The sequence below is a fragment of the Python bivittatus genome, unplaced genomic scaffold, assembly GCF_059951505.1.
Source record: "Python bivittatus isolate LINGU-HERP-01145 unplaced genomic scaffold, Pbiv_v1 ctg000700_np1212, whole genome shotgun sequence".
Classification (NCBI taxonomy): domain Eukaryota; kingdom Metazoa; phylum Chordata; class Lepidosauria; order Squamata; family Pythonidae; genus Python; species Python bivittatus.
The window spans coordinates 103,144,042-103,170,734 of record NW_028277098.1 but is presented as its reverse complement, the minus strand read 5'-3'; the positions used below and the strand labels follow the sequence as shown (position 1 = coordinate 103,170,734).

Below are 26,693 nucleotides of genomic sequence, written 5' to 3'. Positions count from 1 at the left end.
TGAATTTTCATAAGGAATCATGCACTACACAACAGTTACCATAACTCTGCTTTCTACACACATCGAGGACACACAACCACCGGAAGCAAACGAACAAAGAACACACCAAGCCGAAAGCTTAGTCTTTGCTGTGGCTGCAGGCAAACCTCTAAAAGCCCCCTCCCCAAAGAGCAGCCATTGGGAAGAGAAATATGAGGTTTGCTCCACACAAGAGGGGGAGGGGGTCAAGCACAGAATACTGTAATAATCAAAATTCATCGGAGCACTCTATCGTCTGCAATATCGGCTTGCCTATTTAATGCGCAAATTTATCTTTTTTCCCTAGTAATCTGCAGCACCAGCACTGATGACTCAAGGATGGCCCCTGCAACCGGACGTGCTCTGCTCACCCAGGCGGCTCTCAGCGCGGGCTGCAAACAAACTAGAAGGTCCATTCGAGCAAGTGGAGCACCAGGACCAGGTGCTCTCTCGAATCCTTAGGAGTACGGTTCCATAATCCCTACTTAACATCCTGGCTTGTTGAGAAGGATGGGAGCTACTGTCCAAAACAACAGGGGTTCTTTTAGACAACAGCCTCAGAGTTAGTTCTGTCAGCAGGCTTGGAAGCAGAGGAAGCAGGGGTGCAGAGAGGAGCCGAAGAACCCACAGCATTCAGTGGAGCAGAGATGCAACAGCAGGAGCTGGCAAGAGGGGGAACTAGATTCAGGTGGAGAGTTAGGAGAACCTTATTGTTTGGAAGATACACCAGGCCGTGGGCCGTAACAGTAGAAGCAAGAGGGCTTCGGGCACCTGCTTCACACCAACTCCTGTCTTGCAACCAAAGTATTTTCTCCTAGAACAACATCAGCCGTGTGGGCAACTCCATTCAGCCACCGATCTGTTTAACTCTTACAACTTGCCTGAGGTGCCAAACAATTCCTTCCAAAACAAGAAAGCTCTAACCCCATTTTAGAGCACCTAAAATCTCCCATCGCATTCCTTTAATTTGTCATCTGGAAGCACATATTAAGCCTCCTTTAAGGCATCTCTTTCACTACAGAACACATGTCACATTTCCTCAACCTTCCCGCAGAAAAGACAATACTGAAATTACTCCATTCCATAGCCTCTCCCATCCCCCAGACACACCGTACTGCAAATTCTCCATAAATCAGTGCTTTACCAGCAACCAAGCAACTCTGCAAACTCCAAGTATTCAACCTCTTGCTTCCAAATTACACCAGATAGATGTTAATACCGTTCTGCTATGAAAGTGAGAAAAGAGCTCTCAAAAAAAAACCCATTGGAAGGGGGAAAATAGTAAAACTTACGCAAAGTGCACTTGGAGAGGTACTTTTTTTTTTTTTTACTTTTGAAAAGAAACCAGTGAGTCCTCTAAGAATAAAATGGAGTATTTTACAGATAAGCACATGATTGGGGCAAAGATTTCTGACTTCTGACTCTGCTGCTGCTGCTCTGCTGGTACAGTAGGTGGACCATTAATACTCCTCTTGCTCCTCTGGCGGGGCTCCTTCATCTGGTATCACAAAGCCTTCCTAGAAGAGGAGACAGAAGGAGCAAACTAAGGGAGGCTGCACAGGACACAGCGCCCCTTTCCGCACAGTCTTCGGGGCACGCGGCTGGAGGTCTGCCTGACGCGACACACAAGGCAACCGCTCTGCATGCGGAGCTTGTGTGGGCGGTTGTGCATTTTCTGAGGATGACTGGTTGGATGGAAACATGGTGCATAAACATCAGAAGAAAATGAATGTTGAAATATGCATAAAACATCTTCATTCAAAAAAAGCAAGTGGCAAAGTGTATGAAACGCAAAGGGCTGTGAGCACAGACTTTTTAAAATTAAATAAGTGTCACCGACCACTACTGAACCTCCCCCTTTCCTTTCCCCCCAATGAACAGTGACTGATCTATCCTTGAAACCGGTAACTGCAATTCACCAACTCTGACAGTCACTGCCGAATCTGCCGGTCAGAATGACCTTTATGGAAGTCACTTAAAACCAGTCAGTGTGACTGCATAACCGATATTCATTTGAGTGGGCTCGTGCATGCAAACTTCCTAGGAAATTGCACACCAGAGTTACTGCAGAAGCAAATACCGGCATCACAGAAACGCCTGAGCCCGAAGCGCCACTGCCAGATCCGGCAGATCACGCCAACTTACATCTGTAGCATAAAGTATTTCCACAATCCTTTGCAGAACCGGGTCACTCTCGCCTTCGTTCTCCTGGCAAATCAGCTCGATGTTCCTCAGTTTTCCGAAGTAGAAATCTCGTTCCTTTTCCAAATCTTCGACAGTCATCTTTAATACATTGATCTGACAAAGAACAGTTCAACTCAGAATTTTCCTGACAAAATGAGTGAAGAGGAGCTACCACAAAGATGCTTGCAAGAGCTGTAGGCTGGAATCCTGCAGCCTGTAGGTCCAAAGCTAGCTGCAACCCCTGGGGCCCCTTTCTGTGGCCCTTACTGCCTGCTCTGTGGCTGCTGAAAACTCAGACACGGTTCCAAAGAGATGAAAGCTGCAGTGTAAGCTCCATAACTGAGATACTGCACGAAAGGAAAACTCAGCCGTAACTATCTGCAGGTTGCAGCCTACCTACTTTGTGCCTCCAAAACGTTCAGGCCCCCTAGGTGCCCTTACTTGGGACAAAGCCCCACGAAATTCCAGGGGGGTCACTTTGGAGCAGACATTACATTTGCAATTAATGTAATGAGCCAGAACCTGTTAATTACAGGGAATGAGAGTTATGGGGGGAAATGGTTTCTGGATTATCATACTTTTTATTCTTTGACAGAATAACTATTCCTTTCCTACTTTTCCTAAAATTAACAGGTTGCTTATTACAGCAGAGTTCTAACCACTTCTTTCAACAAGTGGATGATTTGCAATACCTATATAAAGTGTTAAATGTAACTTCCAAAATCATCAGTCACTTAAGCTTTCTTTCACTAATAATCAGGAAAGAATAAGATTTTTTTTCTGCCTTCATAAGAGTCATGTCTGCAACAGACACTCGGAGACATGAGCAAGAAAAAGATGTAGGAAATGGGTGGCACTTTCCCTCCTCAGCTCCTCTCCTGAGTCACTACTGCAAAGGGAGACCAGGGCAGAAACAGGAAAAACAACACACCATTGAACTCCCAAGTCTTATTCCTACTCCAGCTGCACCAGTACAAATTTAACCTGGAAATCATCAGGTGAAACATTTATTTCATTTATTCATTAGATTTCTATTTCACCTTTTCTTTAGGAGCTCAGGGTGGTCTACCCAGTACTCTCTTGCCTTACCCTTCCTCAAACCATCACCCTGTGGGGTAGGGTGGGGCTGAGAGAGATGAACTGGCCCAGAGGTGTTTCTGGGTTTCCATGGCCGAGGACAGGCTCCACCCCAGGCCTCCTCTCACCCTCCTCAGTGACTGCAAGCGCTGTGACCTCGGGCACAGACCCAAGGCCTTCCTTCAGCAACGGTGACAGCACCCTCCCCTCTCACTCCGCTGTCCCAAATCTTGTCTCTGCCATCGGTTCTGCTAACAACAGGACGACAGACTTGCACACCTCAAAGCAAGACTAGGCCAGATCTACTAACTGCATGCCGTGGGAGAGATGAAAACCTGACACTGCATCTTTGACTCAACAAGCATGGAAGCCAACCCACACCTTCAACTCCCCATCAAGCTGCTTATATGAGAAAAGCAAGCTGCTGGCCACTGATCGCTGCAGCTCCAGGCCACCTGCTAATTGGGAACTCCAGGAGGGGCTAACAGACGCTCCCACCCTGACCCCTTTGGAGACCCATGAGGTTTAATCTTAGCATGAAGGGCATCAAAATTTACACCCAAGGGCAGACGTCAGAGGAATCACAGCTGCCCATATCACTTATCTCAGCCGGAAGGCCTCACCCCCAAACCCACCTGCTGTATCAACTCAGCTGACTCATCCTCTCCGATGCCTGCAGGAGCCTTTTTAACCATTCCAGGTCCTGATTTATTAGCCACCGCTGTTCTCTGCGTTACTATGGGCCTCGTTGGAGCTGGAAGAGAGAAACGTATCAGCAGTGCTCTGCGGCAGGGAGCCGGGCCTCTGCACCACTGCCAACCACAGTGAACGGCACCCGAAGCGTGCAACCCAGTGTGCTACGAGCCCAAAGAACAGCACAAGGCACAACTCCTCCCTCCACCTGCGTAGTACCAATTGCAGCAGTTTTCTTTAAGGAAGCAGGAGAATCTGCTCTTGCTGCCTTCAGTTCCGAAGTTCGTACATAACTGTTATCTATAAAAGGAGAGGACTTCTAACTATTACACGCTAATGTAAAGCGCTTCACAACTACTAGGCCCCAGGTAAAACAGTGAAAGGCAAAGCCTCCCACACATCCAGCGTGGCTGAGAAAGGCCTGAATTAACAGGCAGCCTCAAAACCTGGTGGTTCTTTTCCTGTTTAAAAATGTCAGCTCTCTCAAAACTAGCGCTCAGCGAACGTCCACAGCCACCCGAATTCTAAGGAGGTTGCACCGGCCTAGACAGTGAAGGAGCTACAACTGAGCCCACTGAACATCCTTGTGTAATAATTGTTTTGAGCTGGTTATTCTCCCTGAAGGGTAGCTACGTATGTTTTGTATTTTATTTCTTCTGTGGCTGTTTTAATTCTAGGCTTCCTCCACTGATCAAGGTAGCCTACAAATCACCACCTCTCTCTCTGCCAGCGTAACCTTGCGGATCTTGCAGTGTTAAGCGGAATTCCAGACCTGGCGAGGGAGGAGACCAGGCACACGCCAAGGCACGAAGGCCTGAGGTGGGATGAGGCGTGTGCCATTACGGGTGTTCCCTTCGCGGGCCTCCCCCAAGCGCCGGGGCTGCACCTCCCACAGCCCCCAACCAGCAGAGCCGGCCCCAGGGGGCCCCCGAGCCCCAGCGGTCTCCCTTACCCGTGCCGCCAGAACCAAGGTTCTTCTTAGGCTTGTTCAGCAGAGGGACCACGAGGGCCGGGGCCGGGGCCGTCTCCTGGCCTTGCCGAGCTGCCACAGGATCATAGTCCTTCCCGTCATAATTTGCATCAAAGAATTTTTTGAACCACTGAACAAATTCAAAATTGTCTTGGAATTTTCCTTTTACTAATTTGTCCACGGGTATTATCTGAGGAGAGAGGTTGAGGATATTTAGCCCAAACGAGAAACATACTTGAAAATTACAGCAGAAAGGGGCATACAACGTTCCTCAGCCCAAATTCAGAAAGGCTTCCCTTCAAAAAATTTCAATTCTGGATGACCAGAAGAGAGGTGGGCATAAAGTTCACGGTGCAAGAGAAACTGAATGGCATTGCAACAATTCTGGTGCACGTACAGATGGAGTTAGATGGGAAGACGCCACATGTTTCTCGCCTAAGTTAGCTTTGTTTAAGCTGGACATGCCATCAGGAGTTGACCCTAGGCTACAGATGTGAAGATTTTTAAAACATCACAAAATATTTGGGGGGTTTCCCCCCATTGAAAAAATGTGGAAAGCTAGATTATGATCATTTGCTTAAATTATACTTTTGAGTGATGCATAAAATATTTAGGAGTTCATATGTTGTTTGATAGGCTTTACTTCCAAAAATTATTTCTAAAACTTAAGCCACAAGAAAAGCTTTATAGAAGACTATTTACATCATCAGATCATTATAATTCACAGAACCCTAAGTGGGAAGTGGATGTTGAGGCCTTCAAGAGCACCCACCAGCTTAGAGCAGGAGTCCAAATTAAAGCATGCTAACAGATGGCTGTTTAGGCTCTGTGTAAATTTCAAGATTTCCCCAAACTTCCTGTTACTTTTTAAAATCTTCAATTGCTACAAACTTCCCTATAAGCAGGAAAGCTAATCTTTATATTTACTTAGACCAAGGTCTTGCAATCAACTTGTGGCCGGCTGCTGTTTAGAAACACACAAATGTTTTTGTAACATCTAGCCTAAAGAAACTTCCTTGGAGAACTTGAAAGCACACACGTTCTTTTGTTGGATGCTAATAAAGTTTCTGCCCTGTTACAAGTTTTGGATTTTTCTCCTATGAAGCAAAACTGCTAGAACTGTTTTTGTTTTGTCTTCACAGAAATGTATGTTACTACTAAAAAAATAAATAAAGATTTTACATTAGCGTGCCTCAAACCACTGGTCTAACCTTCAGAGCAAACTAACTGTACCCAGCTAATCAAGGAGGTTAACTGTCTCCACCCGTTTTCCCAAACCAACCTGGGAGATAGTCTCGCAGCTGCTATTTGCTCAGCAGCATCTACCATGTAACATGTAACATGGCCTTCAAATGAGGCTGAACTACTTAAGGCCTACACAAAGCGTGGAGTTTCCAGTAAATAGGATCGATATGATCCACTTCTGGCCAACCCAACCGTGCTCTGACAAAGTTCAGATTGTGGACAACTACAGGTTTGAGTAAATATTCTCCCCAGGTGCAACAGGACATTTAGAGAGCCCCCGGCTTGTCCAGCATCTGAGCACAGAGCCATTCAGGCCAACCACCTCTCTGCTTTTGGTCCCCACAGATCCCACGCACCAACAGCCCCAGAAAAGATGGCTGTCCGAGCAGAGAGAGGAGAGAGAAAAAAGAGCACACCAGAAGGCAAAAAGCAGCCTTACACAGAACCAAGCCATTGGTCCTTTTACCTCAATATGGTCAACCCACATCAGGGACCGTTCTGCAGTTTTCCCAGCCCTGACATCCTGGTTAGAAATGGGAAGCTTCTGCTTGGCAATAATAGCACTGAATCCTAATCAGTAGAGCAGCGTTTCTCAACCTTGCAACCCGAAGGTGCTGGCTGGGGAATTCTGGGAGTTGGTCCACACATCTTGGAGTTGCTAAGGTTGAGAAGCCCTGCACTAGACTAATACAAACCCAAATCTAATTTGGAAGACAGCAGTGACTCAAAACTACTCAAGTGAAAATTAGCATATGAAAATCCACATTCCTTCTGTGCTTTCAATAATTCAAATGCAGCAGTACAGGCATTCTTTCACTCCCACACCTGCTTTTGATGGAAGTTTAAAAAGGGCTAGATGTTTTTCTATTTGCTATACATCTTCTGAAAATTCCTATAAATATTTTTCCACAGAGAAGGGACTGGCCGAACAGGGGCATCTGGAGCCCTAACCCACAGCCACAAAATATCTGGAGTAGAAAACTGGTTCATGGGGTTTATATTATTAATAACTGACAAAGATAAACATCTCCAAGGAAAAAAAAATAAGGAACTTTAACTTCTCTGTTTTGGGGCCACAAGTCAATGCAGGCAGAAGTGGCACAAAGGCAAGAAAAATACCTATTTGACAAAACAAGAATCCTGTCCTGTCATATTCAGCCATGCACTAAGAGGTACTTGGCACATCAGCTACCCAATGCTTTTTAAAAAAAAGTCCCAAGTGCTGCTTTTCCTGGAAAAGGTACACACTGAAGGTGGGAACAAAACAGTTTTATACAAATGACTCCAGTCTTGTCTAAAGAAATATATCTGGTTTAAATTGAACACGACTGAACAGAACTCCAGCATTATTGAATAATAATTGGAAAAGTGTGGGGGAAAATGCTGCCTTTTGACAGATATTCAAAAGAAATCAATGTTCATGTCTTAGGCCACAGCAAAAAGAGCAAAGGAAGCTAATGCAAGTTCTCAAAGCTGCAACATTCCTAAAAATGACATCAGGGAAGACACACACAGATCTAAAGGTCTTACTTTGTCAACACCCATTCGCTTAAAACCTGCTTGTAGGACCTTGAAATTCTGAATGTATTCATGTTCCAACTTTGCTTGGAATTTCACTTTCTTGAGTGTTACAGAACCTGGGAAGAGCATGTCCATAAACTGACAATAAGCAGCACCTGGCCAAAAGAGAGAGAGTGAGAGAAAGAGAAACGTCTTGGTGATAATTACATCTTAGCACGTGGGATTAGGGCAAAAAATCAAAATCTTTGCATTACTTTGTAACACTGGCTGCCAATCTTTCTTTCTGCTGGAGGCTGCATCGCAAGAGAAATCTGTTGTGGGAACCTGGTTCAAGCAGCTGGGTGGGAAAGAGCCCTTAGTAGAGGAGACACCCTTTTTCTGCTCTTCTGTCACTCCTTTTGTCTACCCCCCTCTTCACAGAGCAGGGAATGGGACTAGTCACATTTGCCAGAGGGCCAAATGGGTTGCACACAAAAGACTTCTGAAATTAGGCTGAGGCTACCAGTGGCCCTGCTCTCCAGAAAGGCTAGCAGCATAACCGGATGGGTCCTTCCCCAGACGTCAGTGCACCTGTGGCACAGCCGTGCGTCAAGACAGTCACTGCAACTGTCTCTAGAACGGCATCCTTTACAGCAGTCCCAATGCTCTCTTCTGCAAGAAAATTCCTGTTTCACCAATCCCAATTTCCTCAATTAGACCCTACAGAGCGTAAATCTGACCTGCTTTAACCAAACTGGACCACTTCCATGTCACTGAGTACTAAACAGCCTGTTTCATCGTGGAGAGGCACTGCCACAGACATCTGAGACATGGCACTTGCTCTCACCAACATACTCAGCATGATGCAGCAAGGCCTCCATTCCATATCTATGTATTTAATATGGATACAGAGTCATTTGCTCATAGATGAAGAGTAATAGCTGTGGAATAAGCAACTGCCGAAGTTTCCACTTGTCTAATACTTAGGTTGAAACCAAGGAAGTGAAGCCACAGATGGAAAATCACCCATCGTTTGCAGTAAGATGGAAAAGCTCTTAACTCCAGCACTCCACCAGAAACATTTTCTGCACAAGCCCCATTAGAATGAAATTCAAAGGATGCCTAGGAGAGCATTGCGGAGTGTTAGGTTTTTCCAGCATACTACTGTGTTTTCATTAGGACATGAAATGGCAATCCTCGCCCTTGTGCAAATGCAGGAGCGTCAAGAAGTTATGTTTGTACAGGAAAATTTTCAAAAAGCAGAATAAAAATAGTATTGGGATGGAGCAGCACATCTGAAACAGTCAAGATGATTAATGAAAAGGAAGCTGATTACAAATGCACATCAAGGATCTAGTCACCCAAAATTAACTGCTGAAGGGAAGTACAAAGGGCCCAGAGACAGATTAGCAACAGCGCACAAGACATTTCATCTCAAACTATTTTGAGCACAAGATTTTGCAAATCAGGCTGTCTTGAGCATGTTGGAAGAGTTTCTAGCTTAAACACTTCCAAAATGCTTGAAACAGCATGTTTGGAACTTGAAACACCAGTTTCTCACTTGAGGCAGAATATTTCATCCAAAAAAAGTACTCAAAACAGTTCAAGACAACACGGTTTGCACACCCCTATGAATAAGATAACTACTCTAGAGATCCTCCCCTCTCCATCCTGCATGACAGCAGGCTATTTTCCAATTTTGCAAACCCAAGGCTTCTTCCCCAGCATTCCTCCAATACAGAATTTGTACCCCAAACTCCCAAATGTTGTCAGTGAAGATACCCCTGTTCACCATGCCTGCATTACACTCGCCTCCCTTCTCCCTTACAGGACTCTTTCATAAATGAGCTTCTTACAAAGGTCCTCAGGGCCTGCAACTTGTGACTTCTGGTTTAAATCTTATTTGAAAGCCCTTCAACAACTACGGTACGGGTTCTCTGCACTTAAGAAAAGCAAGAGGAAGATGGAGTAAATCTTATTTGCACTATACTTTAAAACAATGGATAACAAGTCTGCGAGAAAGGCCCAAGCTACTGCTACTGTCACTGCAGACTCATTTCCTCTGAGGCTTAATCGCAATGCAGAGGACTCAATCAGCAGGGCTAACACTAACGGCCTTCCACCGGGACCAATACATAACCTGCAAAACAACAGCTCCCAGTCTTTTCTTCTGCGTAGTCTGATATTCCGTTCTACAAAGAATTTCCAAATGACACATATTCAGGTTTAGGAGAGGGCTGAGAAAGATTTCAGCTCACCACCATCTGCCCGTATAAGAAGTTTCAAGGCACATCTAACACCACAGACCTGCGTGGAACCTTAAGATACCCTTTCACCCCCAAATCCAGCAGGATAAGGTACACGTTCCAAGCAGAAAGTTCAAGCAAACTGGGCCAGTGCTACAAAGGCACTGCATCTTCTGTGCTAATTTACAGTTAGGACACAAGGCAGGCAGCAACCCATCAGAGAGAGCCTCTACTGTTTCCAACTGCTTCTTCAAAGGAGAAATAATAATGAGCAAAAACCTCAAGCAGACGGTCTTCTGCTGTCAGCCGTCTTCTTACCTGAACAAAGTTGCTCTATCTTTGTTAAGTTCAGTTGTAGAGACTCATTGATCCAGGCGAGCATATCATGTCGACTTAAGTTATCACTCGTCACAGAGGTGGAATACACATTAACTGCCATTTTCTAAAGAAAATTGATCAAGAAAGGAAATTTTACACAGAGTTCGTAGAAGTGAACCACTGCACTCCACGTTAACCTGGCACAAAATTCAAGATGCACAGGAAGTCTTCCCCAGCCCATCTTCTGCACAGTCATGTCTGTTCCTAGACATCATCTGCATCATCACCTGATCACTTTAGGCCACACTCTTAAGCTCACCTCACTGGAGATAGTCTAGCCAATTAGCCGTTCACTGCTTCAGTAACATGAGCTCGTATTTAGAAGTACGCAGCTGAAATCAGACCCTGCACTCATATCCAAATACATACAGCTAAAAAATTTACTCCGCTATACAAAATATATATACGGGCAGCCCCCAGTTTAAGAACGAGTTCCGTTCCCAAGGCCTGTCCTTAAGTCAAATTTGTATGTAAGCCAGAACAGTGGGATCGCATAATACTGTGTAGGTAGCATTGTGTAATGAACTCGAACCATTGTGCATTTAACTTGAATCATGGTGTATTTAACTCGAATGTTGCTACCACAGGCTCTGTTCTTAACTATGAGTTGTCCTTAAACCGGGCTTTCTTACCCCAGGGACTACCTGTATACTGCTGTAGCCATAATGACCTACTAGAAAGGATGAGAAAATAAACCAATGAGCAGCTGATTCACACAACTTTTCTATTACCAAGGATACGAGTAAGCAGACTTCGCTCACTTGCACAGAAATAGCTCTAGGGAAGAGGTGTCTTCATCCAAAAACGGAATTGAGAAATGGGCCCAAGATTTAACAACATTAAACCAAAAGGATTAACAAATTAGTAAGCTGGAGGGAAAAAGAAAGAAAGTGGACTCGGGCGACTGAAGACGACTGTGGGATGAAAGTTTGCGTCTGATGAAGCTGACGTTCCACAGAGCAAAAGGCTCGACAATCAGAACGAAGGAAGCCACCAGGGCCAGTAATCAGAGATTATGGGAAGCAGAAGCCACAGAGGGAAATCGCTCGAGCACCAACTGCTTCAGGGAGCAGAAATTCAGGGAGGAGGCATCGTGATCGGACTGGCAGAACAACCTGAGCGCTGGGTTTTCCGAAGTGGGCGACGTGAAGATGTGCGGACCTCCCTTCCACGGGAATTCCGGGCATCTCGACTCGCCCCGTCTGGACAGCGCTGCTTCCGCGGAAGAGGGGCAGCCGGTCCCCACCCTTCCCACTGGAGCGTTTTTACGGCGCCCACGCGACGTCCAAGGGAGCCACTCGGCATCCCTGCGCCAGAGGCCGCTCGGCGCGTGCAGCCCGGCCCCCACGCCGCCGCCGCCAGCGGTGAGGAAGAACGGCCGCCGGGCTCAGCGCCTGCAGGGCGGCCCCGGCCTCCCGCTGCCGGACGGACGGCGCTTCTGCCGCGGAGACCGAGGCGGGCCCTCCGCCCGGCGGCAGCGCTCGTGCCCACGCGCCCCCTCCCGCGGCCACGCCAGGAGGGCCCCCGCGTGCCGGAGGAGCGTGGCCGGCGTCCCCTCGGCCCTCCGGGGGAGGCGGGGTGGGAGCGAGCGCGCGAAACGCTCTGCGGGAAAGGCGGCCCGGGCCCCTCGAGAGGCTCCGGGCAGGGAGCCCCCCGCCGCAGGGCCCGAGCCAGCCCCATAGAAAGGGGGCGGGGCGGGGCGGCCTGCGCCTCCCAGCCCCCCGCGGTGGGGGAGGGGCGGGGCCACTCCGCGGACCACGCAGCCCCAGCCCACGCGGGGGCACCCGGCCCGCGGGCGCCGTCACTGCGGGGGGCCGCCCTGGCACGACCGCAGCGCCCGGTTGGCTCGCTCCGCATTAGGGGGCGAAAACGGGGCGGGGGGCCGGTGGCGGAGCCCCCCCACCCCCGCCCCCTTTCCGGCCCGCCCCGCGACCAGCTGCGGAAGCAGCCCAGGTTAGGGCCGGTCCGGCCGGAGGGAGGCCGGGAAGGGCCCCCCGCCCCCGTCCCCGTCCCCGTCCCCCGGGCCAGGGCGCTCTTTGCATAAAAACCGTAGCGATTAGCATATGCAAAGGCGGGGAGCGCCTCGCGGGAGGGGCCGGGGAGAAGGGCAGGGCAGGGCGGGGCGGGGCCCGCCTCGGCTTTGGGCCCCGCGGGCCGCGCCCGCTCCCCGCGCCGCCGCCGCCCGGCTCGCCCGCGCCCCCGTTACCTCAGCCGCTCACCGTTCAGCCCGGCCCCGCCCGCCTCGTCCGGGATCTGACGTCACGCGCACCCCGGCGCGCTGACATCACCCGCGGAAAAAGGAAGAGGAAGAAGCGTCACCGCGAGGCGGCGCCGCGGCGGCCACACCCCTCGGCCGCGGGCAGGCGGGGGCGTGGCCGCGGCGGTGCCGTTGCTAAGCGCGGACGCTTCGGCCCGCCTTCTCGGGGCGCGGCCGCGGCGGGGCCTTGCAGGAGGCCACGCCCCCGCTATTTGAAGGGGCGCTTCCTCAGCCTCTGAGCCGGCAGGCGGCGCTTCAAGGCGCGGGTGCCCGAGGGCGCCCCCTCCCGCCCGCCGCGAGCATGGCGAGGCACGGCCGCTCGGCCCCACGCCCTGGCCCCCGAGCCCAGCGGCCGGGGAGGCCGACTCCGACGGCCCCGCCGAGCCGGAAGGGGCGTCGCTTGCGGGGCCTTGGCGCCCCCGGGCTTTCCCGGCCGCCGCTGGGCACGAGTCGCAGCCCCCGCAGACTGAGGGCGGCGGAGGAACCGACCTAACGCCGGAGGGAATCCGAGGCCCCGCCCTCGTCCGGCGGCCTATACATTTAATAATCACTATTAACGCGCTCGACCCCAAGGGGCTCGGAGGGCCGCCGCGCCCACCGGGAAGCCCTTCGGCCGGGAGAGCCCCGCGGGCTTTCCCGCGGTCGTCGGCCCCTCTCCCAGGGGCCGGGCGGGCGGGCGTGGGCGTGGCCTGCCCGCGGCAGCCAATCGGTGCTTGGGGAAGCTTCCGCGGCGCTGCCCGGCCAGGGCAGTGAGTTCTGGGGTAGAGAGGCTAACCCTCCCAGCCGCTCTTTCCCTCGGGCTCCGTTGCTTGGAGGGTGAGAGGGCAAAGAGGGCCATTGACCGAACGTCGGGAAGAGGCTTGACCCTGTGCAAGGCTGCATCCTTGGGGGCGGTGTTGCTCAACCTCGGCCGCTTTAAGATGGGTGGACTTCAACTCCCAGAATTCCCAACCCTGCATGCCATGGGAATTCTGGGAATTGAAGTCCACCCATCTTAAAGCTGCCCAGGTTGGAAAACATTGCACTACATAGACTTAGTAAACGGGCCAGGGTGTTGCATCTCACTAAACCACAAAAGAAATTAATCCAGATTAACACTAACCCTAACCAAGTTTAGCACTCTGTTCAAACCAGCCTGGGCAGTTCCCCTGTCTCAAACAGAGAAGGGAAATTGGTGAGGACACCCACAGCTTTTGAGCAGGAAGAATCCAATAATGGAGGACAGATTTTTTTTTTTAAATTGTTAACGCTCCGGGGTGCCTCTCAAGGGCCCCCTTCCCTTCACCTTTCGGGCTGTGCTTATTCCACCCTTATTCCACCTATGGAACCTCCTTCTACCACTCTGCTCCCTTGGTGTCTCCTTCAGGTATCTGAAGCATGAGGCACTGGATTTCCATTTTTATCCACAATGGCCACAATTTGTGTTTTCCACGGCACCTGCATATTTACCTAGCTGCCTACCATTGCCCCTAAGATCCCCTTTCCTAATCAGCTGATTGGTAACCACTTTGAAAACAGCACCGTAACGATGAGATGTCAGCATGGATTCATTTTCTTGATGCGATAACTTCCCAGACAGAAAGTGGGAATGCTGTAGATGTAATATATCTAGATTTCAGGAAAAGCATTAATGGAAGAACCCCAGGACATCAGCCAGATGGCACGTTTGTTACTCCCAGCTGGAAAACTCAAAACAGCAACTCATCCTCAGACTATTTACTCAGACCTGCACTGACCATTTTGATGCTGGTTCCCCCCAGTTGGAGAATCCCGCCCACTCCCATCCCCAAGTCTTTCCTATCCTCTTCCCTGTGGCAAATAGTTTGGTGTCACCTACAAACTTGGCCAGCTCAGTACACAGCCCCTCTCAAACCCCTGCAGGACTCCTACGATGTGAACCAGAGGGCCCTTCACAGCTGCAAACCATGGGCAGGGGAGAGACCCTCCCCCCACTGTACCCTTCCCACCCACTGAAGAAAGGAAGAAGTGGAGCTTCACGAAGATCTGATTTCCCAGGTTTGGGAAGGACAGCACGAGTCGATGCTCTTTGGCCCCATCTACCTTCAGGAGAAGCAGGAGGCACAACCCAGCCTCCGTATCCGCTGGTCCATTTATCACCATCCCCTAATAAAAACAAGGGGCAACGCTGAGTTATAGAAGAACACTGACTTTAATCAAACCGTGATAAATGTTCAAGGTAAACTTGTGTCAAAACCATTCCTTTTGGTTTCCAGCACTAAAACACAAAAGAAAAAACTGGTTTTCTCACCCACACAAAAGGCTCAGTTACGGTTGTCCGCTTTGGGGTTGAGCTTCAGTTCCAGGAAGCTCATTAAAAGAGAAGGGGGAGAAAAAAGGTAGAGTTTTATTTTAAAAAAAAAGATTATATAAAAGCACACACCATTTTGACATTAAAAAGTCTAAAAACATAGCACCAATATGAGAACGGGAAGGTCTTTTAAACATCTTGGAAATGTTCTCTCTTAAAAATGCCGTAAAAACGTGGCTTGCTACTCTTTCGCTTCCCAACGCTCATCCTCCTCTCATCCGGAGAGTTCTCGTTTTAATGTTTTCTTACGAACAGGAAGGGATAAAATAGAAATCTTACTGGAGACCAAAGATGGGAGATTTGCTAGTCTGCCCTTGAAAGGGGGGGAAAAAAGAAGGGGAGAGAAGCAGAAGGCACACGTGGCTGACTGAACTACCAGCATCCACATTTCCACCCCAACCCCTGAACTCCACGGACAAGGGGGGGCCGCGGTGCGTTCCCTGTTGGCCCCGTTCCTTTGCTCGTAGCGTTCGGTGTTCAGACCCTTTCAGAGGACAGAGGATTCAGTGCTCTCAGAGTGAACAGTCCAAAAGTCAAACCAGCAAATACACATCACATATAATAGAGTTATGATTGTTCAACACCCAGAGGTATAGCCAATAGCACTCGTGCACGTGTGCACACACACCACCCCATACGGTCAGGGATTCAGCGGCTCAGGAATTCAGTACTCCAGCGGTAAGTGTCTTCCAAGGAATCTCTACTCCTATTCTAAATTACTGGCATTCATTTACAAACAGTGAATATCGGCGCTTGCTTGTCCCTGAGACTCATCATTCAAAGAGGGGCTCCCGAAGCAGAGGAGGATTCATTCTGATGCCCGCTGCTCGAGAATTGCAGCAGGCATACTTCACAGGGCAAGGGAAGCCAGGCGAAGAGATGGAGAGAGGAGCCCCCAGCCAGGCCGTGGCTGGGGCAGCCCTCTTGGCACAGGACCCACCTGGATTTGGGCACACCTTTCACCCCTCCCGTTGATGCAATACTTTCTGGAGTTCAAGGCCCTTAGTGCATTGTTGGATAACATGAACTGGCATTCATTCGACCACCTCAAATACTGACAAAGAAGGGGAAGGAGAATCCACCGAGAGCCGCTGTTTGCCCTCAGTGAAATGAACACAGCAGGAGCGGCGCATGAGCGTAGGGTTGCGATCGCTCTGTACGGCGGTCCCTCTTCTGCGGCGGCTGACTCAAGAGATGTCCCTAACCGATTGACAATCTGCAATCCAAGGTGTGTTTCCTAAGGGACTTTGGCAACCTCGACGTCCAAGTCAAGCCCCCGTCTCCAAAGGCAAGAAAGGTTGTTGGTTCAAAGGGCAAAGCGGGCACTTCTGTTTCTGCCACCGCGGAGAGGAAAGATTTGCTTCCTCTGGAGAAATCTCTTTCTTGACAAATGACATCCTGGCAGCAGGGAATGGAAAGGATCATTCAGTCACATCCTACGCAATTAACCCGATTTGGTTCGTCCCAGACACCAGGAGGCACCGAGAAGCATGCGGCTTCGATGCGCAGCTGCCCACAGAGGTGAACGTGCAAAAGCTGATTGCCAGTATTGCGGTATGGTTTCTGATTAGCAGATGGTAGCAATGAGAGAACAGGGTCCAGTAAAGCCTACAAAAATCACAGGATGCCTTTATCCCCCAGGTGGCGGAATCGATTCTGCCAAACTCTCGCCCTCGTCCGACGAAATCGGGGTTATAAAGTATTGACAGTGGAGGAAACGATCAACATTCACCATGAAAATAGCAGCATCAATTAGGGCCAGACCCGATGAAGTCCACTGGGGGCCTAACAAGGCAAAGCAGCCACAGGGCGAGAATCTTCCAGCAGCTTTTAACTGTTTCTCCGTCAAGAGGACCGAGCCATCGGTACGGTTCTTCAGAGGGAAGGAGTCTTTTCTGGCCAAACCACCATAAACAACTGTAGATTTTCTTTTTGGTGAGCGCGATGCTGTTGTTCCCCTTTCCCTCCACTGCCCGCTGGGAATGTCCCTGCCTCTGAAGGGACTACGGTTGTGCAAATGCTCCCGCACAGCTCTTGCTCGCTGCAAAAAGAAATCGAGGCACGCTGAAAAGAAGGGTGTTCTTTCCAGTAAAATACCCTGAATGCATTTCTCTGCACTGAAAGCATAGTGTAGTTTAAAAGTATACCCAGAGGCATATTGCAGGCTTACTTTTCCATTTTGTTCCATTCAGGATGATTATCGCATGGCTTTATTTCAGCCAAACTCCTTTCCACATCGTCCCATCATGCTGCAAGCAGCTCTAAAAGTCTCTTCCCCACCCCCACAAGTTTTACTTTCTTTAAAAAAAAAGGTTTAAAAAGAAAAAGAAAAGGAATCTTCCCATTTTTCCAGTGCGAATAGTGTATGAAACACGAGTCAAGCTGGCTCATTGCTACAGTTGGGGTTTCTTAGGGATTGGATCATGCAAGCTTCCTATCTGAAGTCTGGGTTTTCTTCTCGCAGCTGCCGAACTGCCGCGTCTCCTCCGCACGGCACGAGGGATGAACGCTGCCTTCGCGGCTCCCCAACGTTTTTTGGCACAACGGGAACGCAAAGGCCTTGCGAGCTTTGAAGAAAGTCACCGAGGATTGAAAGAACCTTTCTGCGGAGAGGGTCTCCTTGGCTTGCTCTTCTCCCTCCGCCCGGGGGTGTTATCTGAGGAGACCGGAGGAGCCCTGCAGCCTAATCGCAGGAAAAGTAATCCTTCAGGGGGGCAAACAGGTGGCGGATGACCGGGACGCTCCACGACCTCCCGAGCAGCTTCTGGCGCGCTAGGCGGCTCATGTTGGACACGTCGGTGTAGTGAAGTGGGAAACCGAAGATCCTGGAGAGAGCAGACCGTTAGCTATTTGGCAGGCTGTTGGCAAAGGTAACTGGACTCTGAGATTGGGGGCGTCAAAAAAGCCAGGGGGTGCCATCAAAGCTCTGCCCCTCTTGCATTGCCACGCGGGCACTGCCTGTAACAAGGGGCAAGGCTTCCATCACCCCTCGCCAACGCCCCGTCTGAGACCACACGCCCATTTTCCCCAGCACACAGCGCACACACAGCTCACCCCAAGCCATTTCTAAGGCGATTTTTAAAACAGACTTTACAACATTTCATTAAGGAATGAAGGGAGGTTTTGTTGAAAAAAATGTGCATTGGGGGTCTTAACATATATAAAAAGCAGAGGCCCTGCCTGAAATCAAATTGCTCCCTCCTCAGTCATCTTCACGTGCCACTAATTCAGTGTTTCTCAACCTCAGCAACTTTAAGATGTGTGGACTTCAACTCCCAGAATTCCCCAGCCAGCCTGGCTGGCTGGGGGAATTCTGGGAGTTGAAGTCCACACATCTTAAAGTTGCTGAGGCTGAGAAACACTGCCCCAACTCCATTTTTTGTGTGTGAAACAGTTATTCCTATTTTCACACTTGTCCAGTCTTAGTTCTAGGGGTATTCAAAACATTTTGTGCAGGAACAAAAAGTCCATGCAGGGAAAAGCTGGTTGGGGGTGATCTGCCCCTGAACCAAAACGCATGTTTTTTGGTCCACACATGGAACGAAGGAGGGCTGTTTTTTTTCCCCCAGGCAGTAGTTCAGAAAGGGGAGAGGAATGGGGGGCAAAGCCAGATATATTCGTGGCTGAGGGGAGGCAGGGGAGAAAGATGGAAAGATGGGGGACAGACAGACAGACAGGCTCATGAGATATGGCGTGCAGGAGCAATGGTGGTATCAGCCAAAGAAGGGTTGGGGAGGCCAGCTGGTGAGATACGATGCAGATTTTGTGCACCTGCAACCTGGAACAACCAAGCTTTGTTTCTGCCCAGCCCATGGTTGACCCAAAATAGTGTGCTTAAAGCACTGGCACATGATGGCTTGTTCTCAGTTGGAAAGAGAAGATTATTCTGCACACCCAACTTTGTTCATTCCAAAGTGGCCTCTTCCATCGTGGGGGTGACAACCCCAGCTCTACCCTCATCTCACCAGGGGTCTGCAGCCTCCCTAGTCTTTATGGTTCTGTTAACTTCCAAGGGAATCCCTCCTCTTTGGCTTTTTCAAACTGGGAAATTACTCACAGAGTCACAGAAAGATGGGTTACCCTCTGCAGGCTGAAAAACAACACCAAGAGATTGCCAAAGAGATTCTCGAACATCTCAAGAACATGGTAGAGGGGAAAAAAAACAGAAGTACAGGGCAAGAAAATGGTCAGAAAATTGCAACACGGCTTTCTTCAACCTGGTCACCTCCAAACACGTTGCAGGACAAGCTTGACTACCCTCCAATCAGCAGGATAACACCCGGCCTGCGTGGGAACTTGTGAACGCCAATACATCTGAGCAACTACAGGTTGGGGAAAACTGTTTCGGAGCCTACAGCTTGAAGAACCAGTGCAGAGCAACTGAACGGGCCTCTTTCCCCATTTTCGAAATTCTTCTCTGATCGGGAACAAGAGGCAAGCAAGACATTTCCATCCTTGGACCACAATTCCACAGAGGCTCTCTCTATCGGTCAGAGTAGACATCAGTCCCCAAACTGATGAAATGTAAACAATGAAATGACTAGATCTCTGTGTTGTGGTTTTAACCACTTGAGATTAAATAAGCAAAAATAGCTTCATCTCTGAGTCAAGAGACAACCTCCCCCCCCAGAAACCTCTTTCTTGCTTATAGAAGCGTCGAGAGATGAGAAGCAAAGGGCACGTCTTTTGCTGTAATTTTCTTTGCTTGCGTAAAAAGAACTCTGCGAACGTGCTGACAGCCTTTTGACTCTAACGTTAAATAATTCGATATCTAGACACTCCATTTAATTTTATAAAGGCTAGGCTCATTACTAATTTACTCTCTGATCTGCCTCTTGAGCTAGAGGAGAAACAATGTCCGGCAATGTATGCTTCTTATGCATTTTAGTGTTTGCACGATCCATTGGATATACTCTGGTTTTATGTACAGTGGTACCTCGGGATACGAAATTAATCCGTTCCGTGACTCTGGGCGTATCCCGAGTTGGTCGTAACCCAACGCAAATTTCCCCATAGGGTTCAATGTAAATCCGGTTAATCCGTTCTGCCCTGCGAATTTGGTCGCACCCCGAAGCAAATTTTCCCATAACATTCAGTGTAATTACCGTTAATCCATTCTGGCGTCCACGGACCACGTGTCAGGGGCGGGAGAACGGCCGGGCGCCGCGCAGCGAGAAAACGGCCGGGCGCAGCACGGCGGGGCGGGAAAACGGCCGGGTGCCACGGGTGCCACGGGGTGGGGCGGGAAAATGGCTGCGGACCACGTGTCAGGGGCGGAAAAATGGCCGCGGACCATGTGTCAGGGCGGAAAAAACTCCGAGGCGGAGTTCGCACATCGAGGTAAATTTTTGCGGCCGGAGCTGGTCGTAACCCAAAACGTTCGTTAGTAGAGGCGTTCGTATCCCGACGTACCACGTACTTGCATATATTTACAATGTACAGGTAGTCCTCACTTTACGACCATTCGTTTAATGACGGTTCAAAGTCACAACGGCCTCAGAAAGGATGCTTTACAGCCCATAAAGCATTTCTGGCCATTGTAAAACGTCGCACCGCCGCCCCCTGTGGTCATGTGGCCGCATTTCAGGTGCTTGGCAACCAGCTTGCATTTACAACCGGTCGCCAAGTGCCCCGCGATCATATGATCGCCATTCTGGCTACCCAGAAAGTCAGTGCAGGGAAGGTTGCAAGCAGAGGGGACAGAGAGAAACCTCTTGGTGGTGTGCAGGAACAGAGCTCAAATCCTGAAGATCTGGGCTCTGTTCCTCCAGCCCCAAAAAGGATTTCCCCCCCATTCACGGAGGGGAGGGCAAACCCTTTGTGGGGCTGCAGGAACCTCTGAGAAAGGGCCAGCCACGCGGAGCAGAAATCCTTCAGCAGACAGCTCTTTCGCTCCGCCCACTTAACGACCTGGGAATCCCTTAACGACCGCAACTTGGAGTGCCTGGATTGCGGCAACTTGGAGTGCCTGGATTGCGGTCGTTGAGCGAAGCAGACACGTGGACATCTCGCCTAATGACCCCTTCACTCAACGATTAAGATCCCGGTCCCAATTCTGGTTGTTAGGCGAGACGCCCACATGACTGCTGTTTCTCTGCCATTTTTCTTCATCTACTGATCTTTCATTATGCAGGATAAGACAGTCTGTTCCTGACGAGGAGGCTTTGTTTTAGAGATCTATTTGAAGACAATAAATGACACGCACGAGAAAAAGCGTTAAGGGAGATGTCCTGCATTTAATTATTAATTATCCTAATATTCAGAGTCGCCGGGAGACAGGCAGCGTATAAATTTAATAAATAACAATAAGAATTTTAAAAATGTGTCCCTAGCTCCCCTGCAGTTTCTAGTATTAAACTGCGATAGGATTTGAGATGGTCTTTTGCCTCATTATGTTCCGTGTGTCTGTGGTTTTTACTTCCTGCCTTTAAGGTTTATTGGCTTAGGAGCTGATGGTTTGGTTTAGGCTGTTTTTGTTGGCCTTTTATAACCTGGGGCTTCCCCAGGAGAAGCAGAGGTGTGGGGATATACGTACTTAATAGGAATATTGCGGGTGCCTCACGGATCCTGATCCTTTGTCTCAGAGGCTTCCCACAAAATGCCCCTCCTCTCCGCTGAGATCCAGTTCGTAAGAGGTCCGCCAATAAGCTCCTTCCTGTGGGTCCCACCAAGAGCTGCCCGCTGGGGTCCTCCCCAGACGGCCATGCCAGGACCCACGGCCTCTCCCCCGCCACAGGATCCCTCGCCCGGCCCACGCCTTACCTTTCCAACTCCGTGCACCACAAATTGTCGTCTTTCCCGTTCATGCACACCGGCAGCGTCTTGGCCTTCCCTTGGCGGATGGAGTTGGACTTGGTGGTGATGGTCTGGACCTTTTTCATCTGCAGAAGAGAAGCAGAGAAGCACAGCCCTGTGAGGGCAGCCAGTTTCAGGGCGATGGTTGCCCGAAGACGTCGGCGTGGGTAGCATTCCTCGCAGGGAGCGCTCGCTGTCCGCTGACTTAAGCCACCTGTCGATCGCCGGAAACGCATCCAGGCGTCGACGGAACGCCTGCCTTGGAAGGGCGGGCGGGTTCCCGGTGATGCTCATCCAGATGGGACGCTGAAAGCTAAAAATGCCCGGTCTGCGCCACCAACCTTCATGGAGATGGGCTGTTGACCAACCACCTCGGGCACAGGGGCTGAGGTCTGGGGAAGCTGTGGCCCCCAATCTATGAAAACCACAAGGTAGGGGAAGGCTGGGGCACAACCCCTCGCCCAGTATCCCTGCCCCCTAACCACAGATCCTCTGTGGGCATCTCTCCATCTTCGCATTTCTGAGGGAGGCCGGGGGACCGAGTGCCATCTCCTTTGGCCACAAGGGTGGCAGAGGGCAGCCAGGCTGGAGACCCAAGGGCTGGGCAGGAAGCGGGGCTCGGAGGGAAGGTGATGGAAGGGACAACGGAAAGCATCCCTGGCTGGCCACACCCCAAGTTTTCCATTAACTGCATCCTGATGAAGCTGTGTTGCCCGAGAAAGTGCTACTCTGCAGCCTTCTTTGTCCCAGACTAGAATAATTGGGAAAATTATTATTATTATTACCTTCGCCGTCCGGCTGTACTCCAGGCAATCCTGAAGTTCAAGCTTGTCTCCCTTGGATGCTACCAGGGGCCTGAAAAGAGGCAACCTTCATGGGCCCCGCTCTCCCACACCTTCCCACCATGCTTACTTTATAGGGTGCAGGAAACACCCCCCAGGAAAACAGACAAAAAGATACACACGCACACTGTCCAACATCACCCCTCCCTCCAAGAAAGCCTTGCAGGCATTTTTATGGGGGAAAAAACCCACTGAAAGTACTTTCTGCCTAATGTTTCATTTGGAAGCATTCCCATCCTGGTCAGAAAAATGACAAAGGAAGTTCCTTGGCCGCAGGGGATGCTAGAAAAGACATCAGGAACATCCTCTACTTCAGTCATGCCCAGCAAAGCAGCCATTTGGTGACGGGGCAAACTACCCCCTTTCCCACGATGGCAGCTCTTTCCCGAAAGTGCCCCCTGCTCGCCTCTCCAAATTCCAACCGTAACCCCCAACCTCCCAAATCTCCTGCAGATCACACTGGGCTGGCTCCAAATCGGGCAGTTTCTTCTCCCTGCAACTTCTCATGAGCTCTGGCAGGTCAAGGGCTCAGTTGCGCCAAGACTTCTTTTTCACCTGTTCATTCCTGGTAAGTTGCCCCAAAAATATCTGGCTCGGTGTGCAGCAGAAACCTTGACCGCATCGATCATAACTGGGTTGCACTGCAGAGAAAAGAGAAGGTGTTCAGCTGGGAAAATCCCCAAGGAAAGGCCGGGCATGATGGCCTAAAGGATCCTCCCAATTTAAGGAAGCTCGGAGGCTAGACAAGCTGCTGCTGAAGATGAGAGAGAAAAACATGCACCACCAGAAGGTGAATATAAAGGAGGTTAAAAACTCTGGAGAGGTGAGCTGGTGGCTCCCCAGATGTTCTTGGACCATGGCAGGTGGGCAGGCATGGGGGCAGAGGACAGTGCCCAGTGACCACACCAAAAGGGACATGGCTGAAATGGTGGTGTTTTTTAGTCTTGGGGGGTCTTAAGGGTGGGGATGAGTGCAGGAGGCCTTCCAGAAGCAGCTGCTTCCATTCCACCCTCAAAACCACCCCAAAACCTGAAAAAAGAGTCCAACTGTGCCCTTCACAGTTGCCAGTGAATTCCACTGATACCATCTGGAAGCACTGGGGGACCCCATCTGGGGTTGCCCGTTTGAGACTCCAACTTCCAGTCTTCTTGACCAGTGACCATGTTGGCCAAGAAGGATGGAAGGTAGAGTCCCACCACCTTTAAAGGGCAAAATACACTCTCCAACGTCCCTGCAACCATTACAATATTATTAACTATTAATATAATATTAAACTTCAATTGGTGAAATCCAACTTGGGTGCACAGACTAATTAATGTTCAGAATTGTAGCCAATCTGGAAGACAAATCTTGTTTTCAGCAACCGCCCCTAAGGATATCGGGTCTCGTGGCTTCTTCTGCCAGGGAACTCAGGTTCAGGGCAGCCCCTAAACCCCCATTTCTTGGGTCTCTTAGCCCTGTTGACCCAACTGCAGCTTTTACCTCCAGAAAACGGGAGATGTCCCTCTTGTCATTGACCCTCATGGAAACGACATTTTCGAAGAGCCAAAAGAAAGGCCGGTCTTCTCCAGCTTTGGGGCGAGTGTAATTCAGGAGGTGATAGAACTCAAAGAAAAGGCGGCCGGTCCCTTCTGCCAGCAGGAAGAGAGGACAGAGAGGGGGTCAAAGGGCGCTCAGCATCCCAAATCAGATCAAAGCCAACTCAAAACTGACCGCCCCTTCCCTTCAAGAGCTCGGCTTACCATACAAACCCTTCCTGGCAGGATTTACAATGGAGAGATCGTTGCATGGACTTCCACCAATCACCAGATCAAAGGGGCCCCATTCGTCAATCTGCAAGGGAGGTGGTAGTTAGGGCACCGTCTCTGTTCCATGCCCGCTTCATTCATGAAGTTACTTGGCAACATTCTGAGCATTCACCGGGGTTTACTGCTGTCCCTTCCCTACAGAGAGAGGCCTTCCGTCCACGCTCTCTCCCTCGGAGAGCCGCCTTCCCTTCTAGGTCAGCCGGCTTCCAGAAAGACCCAGGATCTGCTTTTTGCTGAGAGCGCCCCTCTGAGCAGCCATCAGTTGCTAAGAAGGAGCTGTCTGCTAATGGGGAGGGTCTAAATCCCCTAAACCAGCCCCAACCATCCAGCTGCCCCCAAAACACCTCCATCAAGGGGCCGCCCCATACTGTTCTAAGCAGGCAGCTCCACTGCTTGTCCAGTCTTGCTAGCAGAAAATTCGACCTCCTCCTAATTGAAATCCCTGGGCCCTTGTCCCACATTTGGCTTCCCCAAAGAGGTCCACTCCCTCTTGTATGTGGGAGCTGTTTAGACGTCCCCAGATTGCTACTGGATCGGCCCTCTTTTGCCCACTAAAGCATCATTTCCAGACAGGAAGCCAAGGCCACTGGACTAACCCTGCCAAACCATGGTCTTCCTCAGTCTCCTGCACATCCAGCTTGTCCTGGCCCACTCCTCCACTTCCCCCAATGGCCTCTCTGGATTCCCACCCCATCTCCCTTGACTGGCTTCCAGAAGCTTTGGCTCGGCACCTTAGGGAGACGAGAGCTTCTGTAGCTGCTCCTGCTGAAGGCCAGCTGGTCCCTCACACAGCTTCGGGGCTTCCCGAAGGCCTGGAGCCAGGACCCCACAAGAGACTCAGGCTGGCATTCCAGGGCAACCAACCCACAGCCCGGGCTGAGAAGTTTAATCCAGAACGTTGGACGCCCGGGTCACCACATCTCCTACCTGTCTCTTGGTTATGTTCCTAACGTCATGCACATATTTGATGTTTCCTTCATGCCGCACAGTCCCCACACTGATGGATTCTTCACAGATTTCAGAAGCGATGTATTTTTCCACTTTGATGCCAAGATCCCGCAGAACCAGGTAACCTATTAAGGCAGAAATGTCTCGGGTGAGAATAGGAAGGTTCTGCAAGGCCCCACCGAGGGGCACACAGCCCTGGAAAAGTCCACCTCACGCTGCGGGAAAAAGAACGTGCAACCCTCACACTCTCTGCCGAAAAGCGGAGAACCTGTAATATGGGTGCTCAAAGGATGCAGTACAAGGATTTTTCCAGGTCACAATTGTACATGCAAGTGCACACCCACCACACATGCACGTGCACGCACACACACAAGCCCCAGGATGGAATGATTGCCAACCAAATACTTATGAATGTAGTGGTTACAGGAAGGGAACTTCGCGGTTGATGAACGAATGGAGAAGGAACGATACCAAATGCACAGACTGGCCTTAAAGAAGAAAACAGGTTATCCAGAAGGCTGCCCAACTGTGTGGCAAGACTGAAGGATCGCCCCTGTGCAGAAGAGCTGCCCTTGGCAGAAATTACAGTTGGTCTTGCCATCCTCCTCACAGTGACCTGACATGGCAGGGCAGCGCTTTCCTCCAAGCCTTATAACTCCAGTTCTCTGAAGGCATCATTGCTAAGTTACGGCCAGTCTGCCATGCACCACCATCTGGAGGGTTAGAACTGAAAGAAGGACAAAGGCAGGACAATCCAGGGCTCAGATCTAAACCCCTTGGCTGTGCCGGCTTTTTGGGTCCAAAGGACTGGACGGCAGGGGGCCCAGGTCCACTGACACAGGCGCACCCGTTAAGCAAAGCAGCCAAGGGGAGGGTGGGCCAGGCAATGAATGGGAGCCAAGGTCCCACTTGCCACCCTATCGCCAAGGCTCTGAGGGGCCCACAGGATAACCAGCTAACAGTGCTCCTTCCAGGCACCAGTCGCAGTGACACATGTGGGCAGCGGGTCAGAGGGAAGACATGCGCAAAGGTGAGGGATCTCCTTCAGGTGGTGGGCCTTCACACTGAAGACTGACGGGCAACCAAGGGCCAAGGAGACTTCCGGCATGGCTCAGCTGGACTTGTGCCCAGGCTCTTCTTGCCCAGCCTCTCTTCCCCAGCCAGGGGCTGCTCCAGATGTCCTGGGAATTCCCCATCTGGGGAGCACCAGCCTGGCAAGGTTGATCTCTTTCTCCATGACCTTCCAACCTGTCTGGGCTTTAGTAAATTAGACCTGACCAAGCCGTTACCTGTAGCGATGCCATCAAAGAGAGACAACACTCTAATTGGCTTCCGTTTTGCTGCTGGGATGGCAGGGTAGATTTTTGGTACCTCCTGTGATGGGATGAGGCAAAAAAAAAAAA

At 50.4% G+C, this 26,693-nt stretch overlaps 2 protein-coding genes across 3 annotated transcripts in view; both read right to left on the bottom strand.

Annotated features, from left to right (window-relative positions):
* Window positions 1-1,375: 1,375 nt before the first annotated feature.
* On the bottom strand, window positions 1,376-12,681 carry MAPRE1 (microtubule associated protein RP/EB family member 1). 2 transcript variants are annotated; one of them, XM_088154393.1, is made up of 7 exons: window positions 12,531-12,681; window positions 10,252-10,375; window positions 7,718-7,863; window positions 4,925-5,132; window positions 3,915-4,033; window positions 2,164-2,316; window positions 1,376-1,535 (listed from the first exon to the last, which is right to left on the bottom strand). In XM_088154393.1, exons 2-7 carry the CDS (start codon window positions 10,370-10,372, stop codon window positions 1,479-1,481), a joined length of 804 nt encoding a protein of 267 aa, XP_088010519.1. In that variant the 5' UTR covers window positions 10,373-10,375; window positions 12,531-12,681; the 3' UTR covers window positions 1,376-1,478. The 2 variants fall into 2 exon arrangements, with proteins under 2 accessions (XP_088010519.1, XP_088010520.1); XM_088154394.1 differs by having other exon boundaries at window positions 12,518-12,594.
* Window positions 12,682-14,737: 2,056 nt separating this feature from the next.
* The window catches only part of DNMT3B (DNA methyltransferase 3 beta), a 36,021-nt gene continuing 24,065 nt past the window's right edge, over window positions 14,738-26,693 (bottom strand). The window contains exons 14-21 of the mRNA XM_088153644.1: window positions 26,580-26,664; window positions 25,270-25,415; window positions 24,277-24,367; window positions 24,017-24,165; window positions 23,090-23,175; window positions 22,478-22,547; window positions 21,660-21,778; window positions 14,738-17,722 (exon numbers count right to left, since the gene is read on the bottom strand). Coding sequence (XP_088009770.1) covers window positions 17,581-17,722; window positions 21,660-21,778; window positions 22,478-22,547; window positions 23,090-23,175; window positions 24,017-24,165; window positions 24,277-24,367; window positions 25,270-25,415; window positions 26,580-26,664 — 888 coding nt within the window. The 3' untranslated portion in view covers window positions 14,738-17,580. The remainder of the gene's footprint in view (window positions 17,723-21,659; window positions 21,779-22,477; window positions 22,548-23,089; window positions 23,176-24,016; window positions 24,166-24,276; window positions 24,368-25,269; window positions 25,416-26,579; window positions 26,665-26,693) is intronic.

Bases quoted from the DNA above. Each gene is read 5' to 3' on its own strand.
- MAPRE1 (XM_088154393.1), bottom strand. From the start codon at position 10,372: ATGGCAGTTAATGTGTATTCCACCTCTGTGACGAGTGATAACTTAAGT. The intron at 7,864-10,251 runs GTAAGAAGACGG...TCTTTTGGCCAG, and splicing joins GATAGAGCAACTTTGTTCAG to GTGCTGCTTATTGTCAGTTT. The intron at 2,317-3,914 runs GTGGGTTTGGGG...GTTCTTTGTCAG, and splicing joins CAGCTGAGTTGATACAGCAG to ATCAATGTATTAAAGATGAC.